The sequence below is a fragment of the Lactuca sativa genome, chromosome 8 (assembly GCF_002870075.4).
Source record: "Lactuca sativa cultivar Salinas chromosome 8, Lsat_Salinas_v11, whole genome shotgun sequence".
Classification (NCBI taxonomy): domain Eukaryota; kingdom Viridiplantae; phylum Streptophyta; class Magnoliopsida; order Asterales; family Asteraceae; genus Lactuca; species Lactuca sativa.
Window position 1 is genome coordinate 61,886,537 of NC_056630.2, and position 15,591 is coordinate 61,902,127.

Here is a 15,591-nt window from a genome sequence, read left to right on the forward strand (position 1 = left end):
TAAATCAGTGGTATTCTACGTAAGGTTCTAGAAGTATTTCGATGGGTGGAAAACAATGGTAGTGATGAGGGGAGAACATAACACGTGTCAAAGACACGTATCTAGCCATTTCCCTGGAATTTAAGGGACCAAATTTCCAATATGAAATTAAAAGACCAATAGAATTCAAGAACAATTCAGAACCCATAATTAATCTATATATATATATATATATATATATATATATATATATATATATATATATATATATATATATATATATATATATATATATATATATATATATATATAATAATCTAATGAATTGTGTTTACATTAGAATGGTAAAAATACTAATTATAGATCGGCTAAAAATAATAATAATAATAATAATAATAATAATAATAATAATAATAATTAACTTTTGTTCAAAGTTTTCTTACTTATTTCCCTCTAATCCTTTAGGACTTTCGATTGCAATTGGTCACTTTATCTTAAAAAAAGTGAGACATCTTAACGTAATGGTAATGTTTGTTCCAAGGAATGCAAATTCCATTCCAAAAGACAACCTAAATCGTTTAGAAATATGAAAGTACATACGGCAATACTCTTCCATCGCCATCCTCGAAGCCAAACTTCATCTTATATAGACATACAACGATAAACTTAAAAGTTAATAACATATTGAGTAACAAACTTTATCTTGTATATACATTTAGTTTATTACTTTTATAAGTTATTAAATATATATTTAACTAGACATATTTATTAATTATATTATAGTAATTTATACAATTGTTCTAATGTAATATATTATAGGACTCGTAAAATTGAGAAACGCCAATGATCAAAATAATGTGTTCTATACCTAATGGTGATGCTTGTATAGCAACTATGGACCCATAACTATTTTCACATTAATTTTGAAAATGAAATTGTAGAATGTTCCATGTCAACACATTATATATATTTCTATGATAGGTTCAAATGTTTTCAGTATCTATTGCGTGCATGTATAACTAATTATGTACAAATCATTTTAATTATTTTAAGAAAATAATTAATGCATATTAAATGCTGAAGATGTAATTAATATTCATTATATCTTCAACATGTAATATGCATTAATTACTTTCTTAAAATAACTAAAATGATTGGTCCAGAATCAATCATAGATGCACACAATAGATATTGAAAACAAAATAACCTAACCCTATATATATATATATATATATATATATATATATATATATATATATATATATATATATATATATATATATATATATATATATATATATATATATATATATATATATATATATATATATAACAAGTTGGTTGTTATCATAAGTAAAAAAAATATATGCTATTTATTTTTAATAAAGATTTTAAAGTTCATTACTAGTATACGTAATTTGTCACATTTGTTTTTATGTATTAGGCTAAAAATAGCAAATTGTTGGTGCCCTTTTCTCATGTTTTTGGTTTCGTTGCCTTCGTCATTTTCCTCACTTTTTTTTACCCTTCTTTAGTCACATTTTTTGTTCATCTTCTTCAAGTTTCTTCAAGTCTATTTAGCTTCAAATTCATATACCATTTCTCTAAAAGTTGGCACCAAAGTGTGATTGAAAATATGGAGAGATTCCCACAATTGGTCATATTCCTAAGTGTGTTTCTTTTGTTTTCGGCATATGCTAACGCCCACGTTAAGTCACTGATCATTTTTGGAGACTCCCTTTTTGATCCTGGTAACAATCGTTATATCAAGAACTGCACTATTCAAGCCAATTTTCCACCTTATGGTTCAACTTTCTTTCACCGTCCAACAGGACGATTCAGCAATGGTCGAACTGTCGCAGATTTCATAGGTAAGTCTTTTATTAGTCTATATAATTTTCCTTTATTCCTTGGGCACATCAACATTTTTTTTTTTTTTTTTAAAATGAAATATCAAATAATACACAATTTAATTTCAAGTTTAGAACAATTTTCATGTATTTAGGGTATCATTTGGATTAGAGTTGGTTTATGTTTGGATTTAATGTTAATTTGTGGTTAAACAACATGATGCAGCACAACATATGGGGATCAAGTTCCAAAAACCATACCAAAAGCTATATGGAAAAAATTTAGGAAGTATAATTGTGAAACATTTTCCGGTTCAGGCCCATGGAATCAACTTCGCCAGTGCCGGAAGTGGAATATTGCCGGAGACAAACAAATATGCAGTAAGATGATCAACCTTTCTAGCTAGTTTACTTTCACTGTGGTCACCGAATTTAAGATCATAGATAATATTTTAGTGTTTTTAGCTAACTGTTGACATTATAATCAAGAATTTAAATAAACAAATGAGTCAAAAAAATAATATCTTGGGATGACTTGTGCTTGTGTAGTGGTATACTCAAACTAAGTTCAGGATCTTATGTAGGATTATGATTGTTTTTGTAAATCCAAATCATAAGATCTACCAAAAACGGTTTAAAACATTATATATATATATATATATATATATATATATATATATATATATATATATATATATATATATATATATATATATATATATATATATATATATATATATATATATATATATATTCATCCATTAGATGGGAATAATAGTTTAAAACATGAGAATTACTCCGATACATAATTTAACAATAATCAATTCAGAAGGAAATTTGTATGGTTCATATTTGATTCATTTTGTTAACTCGATAAAAATATTCAAATTTAAAAAAATATATATATAATAATAACGATCTTACGAGAGATTCTAAAATCCTACCTCAGATCCTTCCAAAAAAATGATCCTATTATAATCGGCTCGATGTCTAAGGGATATTTATGATCATATATGGATGAACATGAGATGAAATCGATACCAAACTAGTATCGACTCGAGAATCTCAAATACAGAAATAGGTTAACAAAAGAATATCGAGTACTGAACTAAATTAACATTACCGGTACAAAGGATGGTATCAGTTTTTTGTACTAACACCGATACCGAATCCCAAATCTTGTGATTTTGAAATACCGAGTATCGTCTTATATGTTTAAATCGATACTGATTCCGGTATGGGGTCGGATTTGATACTAATTGTCCATCCCTATGAATACAATCATTATATGTAACCATTATGATAAAGATTTTAAGAACTTTGGATATACCATCTCTATTTAATTCTTTATGTGCACTGATAAAGTAGTCACGACTCACGAGTTACTATTAATAGCAAAATTGTACTTCATATTTTCTATTTAAAAACAGGTAGTTGCCGATCAGCTACGTCATAATCCTCATTTACGTGTGTAGAAAAATCATATTATTTTATTATCTATTGAGAAAATATGGCCATTGATTTATTTTTGCTTTATATCACATGTATATTTCAATGTCTCCATGATTATTATTATTGTTAAAATATTAATTGAATCATCTATTTTTCCATTTTATTTATTTGATAAGTAAATTTCAAATAATAATACGAACTAATCCGATATTCCGATTCTGTCTAAATGGATTTAACTTGTCACCTCTAATTTCAAGAAATGATTACCAGTGAAAAACACGAAAGTAAGACTGAAAATAGTTGTTTAGGACAAATAAAGTGTTGATTAGTTTTGTGATTTTAATTTGTCACCTCTAGTTTCAAGTCTAAGATTGAACCCATAATCTCATTGTTAGAAACATTTTGTTAGTCAAAAAGACTAGCTTGAACAACTATCTTCTTCCCTTACTTCGTTTGCATCATTTTGATGGGCAGGGGGTTACACCACTAGAAGTCCAATTACAACAATTCCAAGAGCTTATTCATTACAAACATTTACATAGAGATCAAATTTCAAAATCCATATTCTTCCTTGAAGCGGGTTCAAATGACATTTTTACTTACTTACAAGCACCCGAAAAGTCAACCCTATCGCCAATAGCTTTTGTAGATTCCATGTTGAGAGAAGCAGCCAATTTCCTTGACATAATCTACCAGCATGGTGCTCGTAAGATCGCAATTTTCTCAGTTGGCCCAATGGGGTGTATTCCAGGCAGAATCAACCTACCAAATGCCAGTACTCATCGTTGCTATGCTGGGGCAAACAAAATGACGAAATATTATAATTATGGCTTGGAACGTTTGGTATACAGTATACGTAGAAAGTATCGTGGTGCAATTGGTGTTTATGGAGAAGTGTTTAACACTGCACAAAGGTTGCGTGTTAGACCAAAACTACATGGTATACCTATTTTTTTGAATATGATTCGTCTAATTATATTATTTGTTACTAAATTTTGATTTCTTATGGAATTTTAATAGGGTTTTCCAATGTAAATTCGGCATGTTGTGGGGCTGGACCCCTAAAAGGACGAGTGCAATGTGGTGAAAAAGGTTACACGATGTGTTCAAATGCTAATGAGTACTTTTATTGGGATTATTTTCATCCAAGTGAACATACTTATGAACTTATCTCCAAAGCCTTATGGTCTGGAGGCAGATATGCAATCCGACCCATAAACTTGAGGACTTTGGCTAACATAACCTTGCCACATTCTTAAACCCATTTTTATTTACGTATTTATGGGTTATATGGATGGCGTTGAGTTGAACAATAATATTTAAAGGAATAATGTGGGTTGCCATGTAATATTTAGGTTCCCTTTTGTCGTGAGTATGTTTTAAATTATGAACAAATAACTATAAATGCTTAGGCATTTTATGTTTGCGTTATTTAATAATTTTCTTGTATGAATTTTGTTTATATGATATGAAAAATAATAATAACCTTCTATTTTCGGATTATGAACACAAGACAATAATCCTTGTATTTCATCAGCTCAATAAAGTTTAGAAACATGATTAATCAGTAATTCAACAATATTAAGAAAAGAATATACATATAAACATGTTGATTATGAATAGTTTACAGTAGGGGTGTTGATCGGGTAAAATTTTTGGGTTTTGGGTAGAACGGGTCGGATAGTGCGGGTATTTCCTTAAAATAATAATACCTGATACCGACCTATATTGTAATTCGAGTTCTTGGGTTTCAGGTATTCGGGGTTTAGGTCGGGTCGGGTATTTTCGGCTATACCCGAAAATTACTTAAGTGTCACTTATTGATTTTTTTTAATTCTATTTTGCATTTCGGTTGTTTTAATAAAAAGTTGGGTAACAAAATATTTCATACAATTAACAAATACATATATGATAAGAATACAAGTCATTATAATATGTTATGTGATTTTTGTATTTCATTTCAAATTTTGATAAAAAAAAGTTTATAGAGTACATGATTAGTGTTTGATCAAATTTGGATTAACCAAACATGTTACATGATTTAATTCAAAATGTGAGTACATAAAAGTTATAAATAAAAAAATTTAGCATGTTATCTAAATTGCAGGGACCAATTATATAACTATATTTCAATTCACAAATAAGAAATAACAAAAAAGAAACATATGCTTAGTCGAAAAAAAAAAAAAGAAACAGATCCGTAGTGCACAAAGAAAATAAAAGGGAATCTAACATCTCATTCATTTTCATTATATTTGTTGTAACATTCTCTTCAAAACTTCATTTCATTTTCAACAATTTCTTTTGTATTTACTATATTCAAATAATGAAGGCATATAACATTTGGTGTAAACTATAAAAAACAATAATTATGTAAAATAATGATACAACTTTAATTGTTATTATAACTTGTGTATTAATTAGTTTTTTTTTAATCGGGTATTCATGTATACTCAAATTTTTTTAAATCTACCCAATACCCGACCTTTTTAAATATCAGGTTACCCGATTACCCGAAATTTGAAACCCGAAACCCGATTTACCCGACCCGATCTACCCGAATTCAAAATGGGTCGGATCGAGTAATCGGGTATTGGGTATTTTTCAACAGGCCTAGTTTACAGATTTGATCGAAGACAAAGACAAGATACAAACAACTCTTATCTTCTACTTAAGATCTCTCTCTCTCTCTCTCTCTCTCTCATATGAAATTTCAACCGATAATGATGTATATTTATCCTTATAATCGTGTCTTCTTTGATACTAACAATTTATAATCTAACGATTGTGGCCCACATGGTTATCAAAAACAAAACCCAGCTGACCAGCCACGACAACTGACAACGTTGATTTTCATATTTATACAGATGCTTAATATCTAAACTGCGCCCCAAATTAAGTTATTTTCTAAATTAGATTATTAAATTAGCCACTGGGCTTTTGATAGTGTACTTAATTACAACATCTATTCTATGGGTAGTTGGGTACTTACATATGGAGATCAAAGCCAATTGTATATAGAGGTTACAAAATCCGCAAATGACTATTTCTTTGTAATTAATTCTTTCTTGCTTTGGTAGCTCGTTGCTAAAATTCATTTGTTCGAAGAAAAAAAGATGTGGAGATTGTGACTTGTGAGGTGATTTTTGGATTTTAATAATTAGTGATTATTACAAATGAATAATCATAGTCATGTAATGAGTTAGTTATTTATTTTAACGTTCGAATGCTTGATAATTTTATATATTACTAGAAAGAATGTGAGGCGATGTTAGGATTTTAATATCTAGCGTTTATTATGAATAAATAATTAAAGTTGCGTAACAAGTTACTTTTATTTTAAAGTTAGGATGGTTGACAATTTTATATATTGTTAGAAAAGAAAGTTTTATAACAATTTGCATGTTTGTTTCTAAAATCACTTTTCTTGTAATATGGTTTGAGCTTCTGGTTTAAATCTTGTTGTTTTCTAATGCTATTTTTTTGCTCAAACGTTCAAAAAAAAGATAAAAATCACTTTTTAACAAACAGTGTGCAACTCCTCTTTAATATCATTATCCATTGGGGTTCATGTATGGATTGACTTTGGTTCGTTGGGAGGCATGAGAAAATCAAGGGAGTTTGGAGTAGAATAGTTGGTTTAATTAATAAACTTCATGATAAAATGATAACTTTACATTCTAATATTCAAAGACAAGTAGGAGAAGGTTTGACAACCTTGTTTTGAAAGAGGTGGGTTGGCAAGCTGCCTCTGTCGCTTAGATTTCCAAGACTTATCTTTTTTAAAAGATATAAGATTAAGTTATTAAAGATAAGTGGAGTGAAGTTAACTTAGAGTGGAAATAGAGACATGTTATTCGAGGGAGGGTTGAGGAAATGCAAATTAATGACTTGACCAACTTTATATGGTCAATTATCTATCGGATCAACAAGATGGTTGGCGGTGGATGCTTGATAATCCCACTATTTTACGGTGAAGGCTACATGGAGACATATTAATTGGTTGCATAGCATAGCTTTTCATACTAGATTGAATCAATTTATTCATAGAAAGGTAAGTATTCTTTGTTGGAGAATTCATTTGGATATGTTACCGACTTGTACAAAGTTGGAAAATAAAGGTTTAGATATCACATCAATTCTTTGTCCTTTATGATCCTCAGATTCTGAAGTGGTTAATCGTACTTTTTCGGCATGTGAAGTGGGGGGGGGGGGGGGGGGGGGGGTTGTTGGATGGATTGACACCGTGTTGTTATCGTCAACAAAACGAATGATGTTAGATGATATTATTATAAGTATGTGGTGGGGTGTTGGAAATAGTGTTTAAGGTCATAACTATTGATAATATTTCTAATATAGTTATTTTTAGGACCCAATTGAGCAATTAAATGACAAAATGAAATTGGGAGAAATTTGTTTATTAATTTTTCATTGTATGATAAACTAATTAGAACCCAATTTGGAATTAGTTAGAAATTAATTAATTGCAGGGACTGAATCTTAATTAATTAGAACAGTCTAGCATGACGATTTTAGTAAAAAGTAGTAGTTTTGACACCAAGTTACTGGATAACTATAAATAAGGAGCTAAGGATCAAACCATAGTTGCCTATTCCTTGCTCCCAAAATCTGCGTCCAACCCCATTTGCCTCCCTCATTGGCGACACAACACATTCCCATTAGGGTTTGTGTTTGGCGATTTGGTTCCCCCTTGAAGGTGTTGTCTTATTGCTTGGTTTGTGATTTTAGATACGATTCCATTAGAGAGATTATGGTTTGGATCCTTGTATCCATTCAAAGTGGCAAGAACGAGATTGCAAGCAATGGGATTTTTGGCTAACAAAGATGTATGTAATTCTTGTTGCAATAATTGTACGAACATAAGATCCTTGTAGGTTTTAGTTTGAACATATAACTAGAAATATAATATGTTTCCGCTATCATTGATTATATGTTAATGTGTTCAACACTTTTCATGGGTAATCTAGAAGTACACGAATAATATCATTTTTGCCTTTAAAAGGATTAGAAGGTATTCATTATGAGAATTAATAAGAGATGATTCATGTAATTTGTTTGTTACTAGAAATTGAAAACCTAAAGTAAATTAGCTTTCGTGGTTGCAAAATCCAATTATAACTATACTTTTGTAATTGTTATATTTTCTCTAGAAATTTCTAGCATTATTTATATTAATATATATCACATCGATACAATCCTATGAATTGTCATATATGTTGTAGTCTTTACTCTCTCCAAATGACTTTTGTAAAGAGTAAACAAAAGACTCTACATATAGTATTAGAGTTGTTGTCTAACAACACAGACTTGACACATCCATATTTATCAACATCAAGAATTTATATTTTAAGGGAGTGGTAGTGTATCTCGTAATAGTACGAAATGATCCAATAAGTTGATAGATGATACCAAAAAAAAATCATTGATTTAAGTGTGAACCTCCATTATTTTTTAAAAGAAAATTTCAATGTATATTATGGAAAAATAATTATATGTGTTTTAAGATATGTGGATCAGGTCTAAAATTTTGTAAACGACAATAAAAATCTTAAATTTGATTAGATGAATTAATGTTTCTATAGATTATAAAACTTTTTTACAAAACAAATAGACTTATAACTAACTTGGAGGGTAGAATGGTCTTGTTAATCTTACTTTATAACTTGGAGTGTAGAATGATTAATTGTGATAACATCAATGTGAAAAGAACTTAAATAATTTTCGAAATAAAAGTTTGGTGGCATAATTGCCCAAGAGGTTAGTTTAGGTCCTTTTGGAAATAAAATAATAAGGATACACTGTATCTTTTTTATTATTATTATTAAATTACGCTATCGCCAAACGAATATTGTGACCGAGAACCACGTGAGGAAATCCGGTTCATGAACATCTCTCAATAAAACACGGTCTCGTGATAGAAAATTAGAAATCATTGTAAACTACATATCTTGATGGCATTATCATTTTCATTTTATTTGGAATTAAAGATTATTATATACTAATACTAATGTTTAATAAAATTAAATTATTTGAAGTTATGCATCATGATAATAGTCCTCTATGAAAAATCCTGAAAGTTGATTTAAAACGAAAAAAAATGATCACTGTTAGATGAAAAATGAACCAATTTTAAATTTGACAGTTTGAAGTTTAATTTTAAAAGAAAATAAAAATACTGGTCTGGTTCCACTTGAAACTAAAAATAGAAGAAAACAGAAAACATACTAAATGTTTGGTATCAAAAAATTGTTGTGTATGTATCACTCTCTTATATGTATTATTTAAATAGGTATTAGTTAAAATTAAAGTAATTAGAGATTTTGTTATAGAGAAAACAAACCTGAAAGTCGGAAAACCCAAAAATTGAAAATTTGAAACTTTTTGGGTTGGTTGATTTAAGCAAAAAATAATAATAATAATAATAATAATAATAATAATAATAATAAAAATAAAAACAAAATGATCAATTTTGTTTTGAATAAAAACGGTTTAAAATAAGGATGAGATTTAGAACCGAAAAACCGAAAAGGAACACAACAAAAAACCTAACCTTTAGCGGCGACAAAAAGCGTTGCAATTGATGCCGCTTTTTGTCGCTAATACCTTTAGCGACGACATCTCGTCGCTAAGGGTCGCAGCTATTACCTCGTAGCTAATAGTTGGTTGTCATCGCAAATACCGTCGTCTCTAATACTTGTCGTTGCTAATACCTGAATGTCGTCGCAAATAGTGTCGTCTCTATTAATATCCCGACACCCAGCCAGAGTTTTTTCGGCAAAGCTTCCCGGAGGTGTAGGTCGTCGCAATTGGCCCTTGTCATGCCTAAAGGCGTCGCTGTTAATATTTTTTTAATTTTCTTTTAAATTTTTTATGAGAAAAAACATATTTTTTATAATATTAGATTATATATATTATAAAATGCAATTTTTATAAAAATACATAAATAAATACATACCACATTATATAAAAACATCCAACATACCATATTCCATAAAATATCTAATAAATCTCAAACAAACATCTAATATATCATCCATAAACTATCTAATAAATCTAAAATAACATCTTCTATAACATAAAACAAGAAATACTATGTGTTTTCATCTTCCCCATCGTTGTTTTCCTCATTGTTGACTTGGTTTCAAACGAGCGAATAATGTCTCCAATGACCGTCACAAATGTCGGGTTTTGAAGAAAAGCATTCACATCAACATCCTACAATTAAGTCACAAACACATTAAGTCATTAACAATTCAACAAACTATCAAACCATCAAAGCACCAAATCAATTAAGTCTTTAACAATTTAACAAACTATCGAGCTACCAAAAATTACTACAAATACATTAAGTTCTTAACAATATAACAAAGCTACCAAATTCTTTAAGAATTTAACCAGTACATGTGTTGGTTGCGGTACTTGTGACTGTGATTGCCATTGCGATGGAGCACTTGCACCCGCAGCTGAAGAAGGTTTAGGCCCAATGCCTCTCACATGCCCTCTTCGTGTACCCAACACCTTCTCAAATATTGCGATCCAATCAATGGTGTCTGGATCACCACCAGAGTCGACTATGTGATGAGTTTGTAGAGCAACCTCAGCAACCAAGGTATTCTGTATTTCACAAAGATTGTTAATATACGTTAAAACTAACACAAAAAAACCAACAATTTACTTCATTTTTAAGTAATAATAACTTACATATTGGTCTTCAACCAAAGGATCAACAAATTCGCCTTTTTTATTCACACGAGGAAGATGAAATGCTTCAAGTCTATTCAAATTCTGTTTAACATTACAAAATATGTTATACTTGAATAACCATTAAAAAATATGTTATAACTGAATAAGCATTATTGTACCTTACTTTCTTTAAACAAGCACTACCGTAGCTGCACGTCTCTCTACGATTCTTAACTAATTGCTTCTTCCGATATTCTTTGTTTCCAGCGGATCATTTTTGATGTTTTCCTGTTAAGAAGTGGTCAATTGCAGCATTCCAACGCTGCAGATCCATACCCGCAGGGGCTTGAGCCCTTATTGCCTCCACATTCCCTGCAAAATCAGTCAAACGATTTTTTTGCAATATTTTTGCGGCCTCTATACCGCGCACATATCCGATTGTTCAGTGATGCCCAATAAGTTGCAGCCATGGGATCATTTGTAATCGCTCCAAAATCAAACCATGTCTACAAAATAAAATAGAGAAATTAAAAATAAATCAAATTAAACAATATTAAATATATAACTTTATAAATAATTTACCGAAAGATATTGGAACATGCCAACCCTTTCAGCTTCAGAAACATCAGTCCATGTGTCCTTATCAAAACTGATGTCCCGTCACATATAGCTCCCAACCTCCCGAATGAAACATTCATACACCTCCCCAATCAGCATGTTAGTATTTATGTCGAATATTATCTTCAGAGGCCGTTCACCGTTATCTTTAAATAGTTTGTGCATTTTTTTTTATTTACCTCCATGCCTCTTCATCTCGGAGGCACCGTTGCATAAAAAAATATTAGTCAAAATAATTTTTTATATACACACAATATGAAATACAATGAATTAGAGTAAATCTTAATTATCATCGTTCTGGTGATCACAAAAACCTCCACCGAACGGATGTGGTGGCTCGTCACCACCGTCATCTGCATGGCCCATCACAACAGCCATGAGATGGAGCAATGCAATCCAAAAAAATGACATCCGGAAAAATTATAACACAATATGAATATATATACATATAATATGATATGATTACAACAAATACAAACCTTATTTTACTAGTCAAATGTAAAGATTTTTTTTAATCATTCTCGCCCTCAGACACTTCAATGTCTGCTAACACATCACTATCATAATCATACACTTCCTCATCATAATCAGTCTCGCAATCAGACACATTATTGATGATACTCGTTGGTGGTTCAACTTCAATATCATCTTTAACCGATTGAGAATTTTGAAAGTATTGGCTAAAGTTGATTGAGAGAGTGAAATTAGAAGAAGCATTACTAAGAACGACATCAGTTTAATCATTGCCGACATTTTCAATGGGATCATGGTCAGCATCGTTCATCGGTAGATCCCAAATTCTTCTATGATTAACATTTTCAACAACCCACCATTGGTTGTCATTTCCGTCACTTCGAGAAGGTTCTTGGATGTAAAATACTAGCTTGGCCTGCGTAGCAAATATGAGTTGATCTTCGCTGCTCAATTCGCATTGTGGGTCGATACTGGTGAAATTATTATTAGATTTAACTCCTGCAGTATCGAACCACTTGCAACGAAAAAGTACGATGGAATATTTATGAGGATAATACAACTTGATAATCTCTTCTAGCTGACCATAATATTTCTATTTATTCTATGCCTCGGTTAGAACCCCCAAGTTTTGTGTTGATCATTGGGCTCACGCATAAGTACCATAAACCTAACATCATTCACTATGCAAGCGGGGTAAGTAAAGGCATTCGCATGCGCACCGATTGAATGAGCCGATAACTCTTTGTTAAACTCTGGAGATTTTTGTTTTTGCATATCATAGACCTTATGAAGGAACCATTTAGGGAATTCGGTTTTTTCATCACTTTAAGGATGTAATGATTTGAATTCACTACATAGATGAAATATATATATATATATATATATATATATATATATATATATATATATATATATATATATATATATATATATATATACAATGAATTAAAAATAGACAATGAATTAAAAAATAAGAACACTTACGAAATATACTTTCTGACTTCCTTACAACTATCAAGCACAAACCAATGTAGACGTTTTCTCTCCTCTAGACTGAGATTTTTCATTTTCTTTGCGCTAGCCGGTCGACACTTGTTTTGAAACACCTATAACTTTGTTTCTTCTATGACAACTTCCTCGTTTTTTTCAAGGCTATTGAATCGAGTCTTAACATCTTCAAGGTACATCGAACAAAATGATAATGCCTCTTCAGCGACATAACCCTCAACTATAGAACCTTCCAGCCTCGCCTTGTTTCTAACATAGTTTTTTAGTTTTTTCATATACCTTTCGAAGGGATACATCCAGCTCATACATACTGGGCCTCTGGAAATAGCTTCATCAGGGTAAATGCAAAACTAAATGAACCATAATGTCAAAAAACGCAGGAGGATAGATCACCTCTAATTTGCATAATATTTTAATAATGGATGGTTTCGCTTCTTTCATATCCTTCACTGATAGTGTTCTTGAGCAAAGTTGTTTAAAAAACATACAAAGCTCTATTATTGGTGTATAAACATCTTTCCCCAAAAGATCTATAAACGATAGTATATATTTGTTATTTTATATCATCTTTTTTTTTTTTTTCATATTTTGATTTTTAATATCAATTTAATTTTGTTTTTATTTTTCTATTTTGAGTAAATTATAACTTAGTAGATTTAGCGTTTTAATTCTTAATTTTAATTTTTTATTATAACATTGTACTTTAAACGATAGTATATATTTATTATTGATTTCATATTTTGACTTTTAATATCAACTTATTTTGGTTTTTATTTTTCTATTTTGAGTAAATTATAATTTAGTAGATTTAGTGTTTTAATTTTTAATTTTTTTTTATTATACCATTGTATTTTAAACGATATTATATATATTTGTTATTTATTTCATCTTTTTTTTTTTTTCCATATTTTGATTTTTAATATCAACTTATTTTTGTTTTTATTTTTCTATTATAACATTATACCTTTTCGTATTTATTTTTATTTATATTATCTTAGTTATTTTTGTTTTTTATTATATTATACTACTTTAAAAATACATTGTAAATTACAACATCTTTTTTTTTCAAGTATAACATCTTATCATAACATACATATACATCCAATATACATATATTTTATCATAACATACAATATACACACATACAAATACACTTATATATATATATATATATATATATATATATATATATATATATATATATATATATATATATATATATATTTCACTTATATTTTTTCATACATACAAATACATTTCATATAGAAAATGCATATATATACATTTCAATACAAACACTTACATTTTCACTTAAAAATGCCTACATTTTATATACATATATTTTTTCACATACATTTTTTCATATATGCCCATATACATACATTTCACATAGAAATACACTTATACATAGTTTCACATACACTTTTTATACATACATTTTTTCATACAAATTCACATATATACATTTGCATATACATTTTTACATACATATTCATACATGTAGATTTCACACACACACGCGCGCGCACACACACACACACACACACACACACACACACACACATATATATATATATATATACATTTCACATACCAAAATATATACAATTAACATATACTTATACATTAAGAACAAAAAAAAAGGGAAAAAGAAAGAGGCACCTGCTGAGTCGTCGGAAAAGTAACCAGTCGCCGGAAAATGGTGACACCGGTGCTGTTGTGGTGGTGACCACCACCGGAGACTAGTTAAAAACACCAAAAAACATGAAATTAGAGATAAATATGGTAAGAAAACAAGAGAAAAATAAAAGGGAAAAGAAAACTTACATTACAGGAGGTTTAGGGTCACCGGAGAACTCGAAACTCGCCGGAAATCGCTAGAAAACGCCGGTAATCGCTGAAAATTAGTGGATATCAACGAAAATTAAAGCCCTAGAAGCAATCTACAGTTAGTGGTGGTATGGATTGGTGTATTATGTCAGAAAAACGAGCTTCATTGGAGGTTTTGCGAGAAAGAAAAGGTGTAGAAAATGAATCGTCTGGGACGGTGTGGGAGTCAAAAGGGCGTCACCTTTAGCAGTGACGAAGAGACAATAGCGGCGACACGATGGAGGGTAAAACATACACCATTCTGTGGTCACTATTAACCGTCCGATCTAAAATTAATCGAACGGCCAGGATGACATTGACGCGGATCGCCATCATTAGCGGCGACAAGTCATTGCAATTGATGTCGCTTCTATTACTTCCCACGAGATGAAACCCTAGCCGATGGATCCGTTTAGCATCGTACGGTCACGATCAAATGACGTGTGGCAAACGAGGATCATAGGTGGCACACCTTTAGCGACGACGTATATAGAGACGAAAGTACTCTTAGCGGTGACATGATCTATTGTCGTCGCTAAAGGATGGTGTCGTCGCTATTGATGACGTCGCTAAAGGGCTAAATTCTTGTTGTGGAAACGGAATCAGACTAGAATCGGAACCGTTAGAACCAGAATAC

The 15,591-nt window shown here is 30.3% G+C and overlaps 1 protein-coding gene across 1 annotated transcript; it reads left to right on the top strand.

Moving 5' to 3' along the window:
• Nucleotides 1–1,546: 1,546 nt before the first annotated feature.
• LOC111911220 (GDSL esterase/lipase 6) lies at nucleotides 1,547–4,765 on the top strand. The gene is made up of 4 exons (XM_023907000.3): nucleotides 1,547–1,850; nucleotides 2,056–2,210; nucleotides 3,756–4,221; nucleotides 4,302–4,765. The coding sequence occupies exons 1-4, from the start codon at nucleotides 1,616–1,618 to the stop codon at nucleotides 4,538–4,540; spliced, it is 1,095 nt and encodes a 364-aa protein (XP_023762768.1). The 5' UTR covers nucleotides 1,547–1,615; the 3' UTR covers nucleotides 4,541–4,765.
• The last annotated feature ends 10,826 nt before the right edge of the window (nucleotides 4,766–15,591 follow it).

What these genes read in the sequence shown, in the direction of transcription:
- LOC111911220 (XM_023907000.3), top strand. Translation starts at nt 1,616, where the DNA reads ATGGAGAGATTCCCACAATTGGTCATATTCCTAAGTGTGTTTCTTTTG. An exon ending in CGGAGACAAACAAATATGCA is followed by an intron (nt 2,211 to 3,755) that starts GTAAGATGATCA and finishes TTTGATGGGCAG; the next exon opens with GGGGTTACACCACTAGAAGT. An exon ending in TGTTAGACCAAAACTACATG is followed by an intron (nt 4,222 to 4,301) that starts GTATACCTATTT and finishes GAATTTTAATAG; the next exon opens with GGTTTTCCAATGTAAATTCG.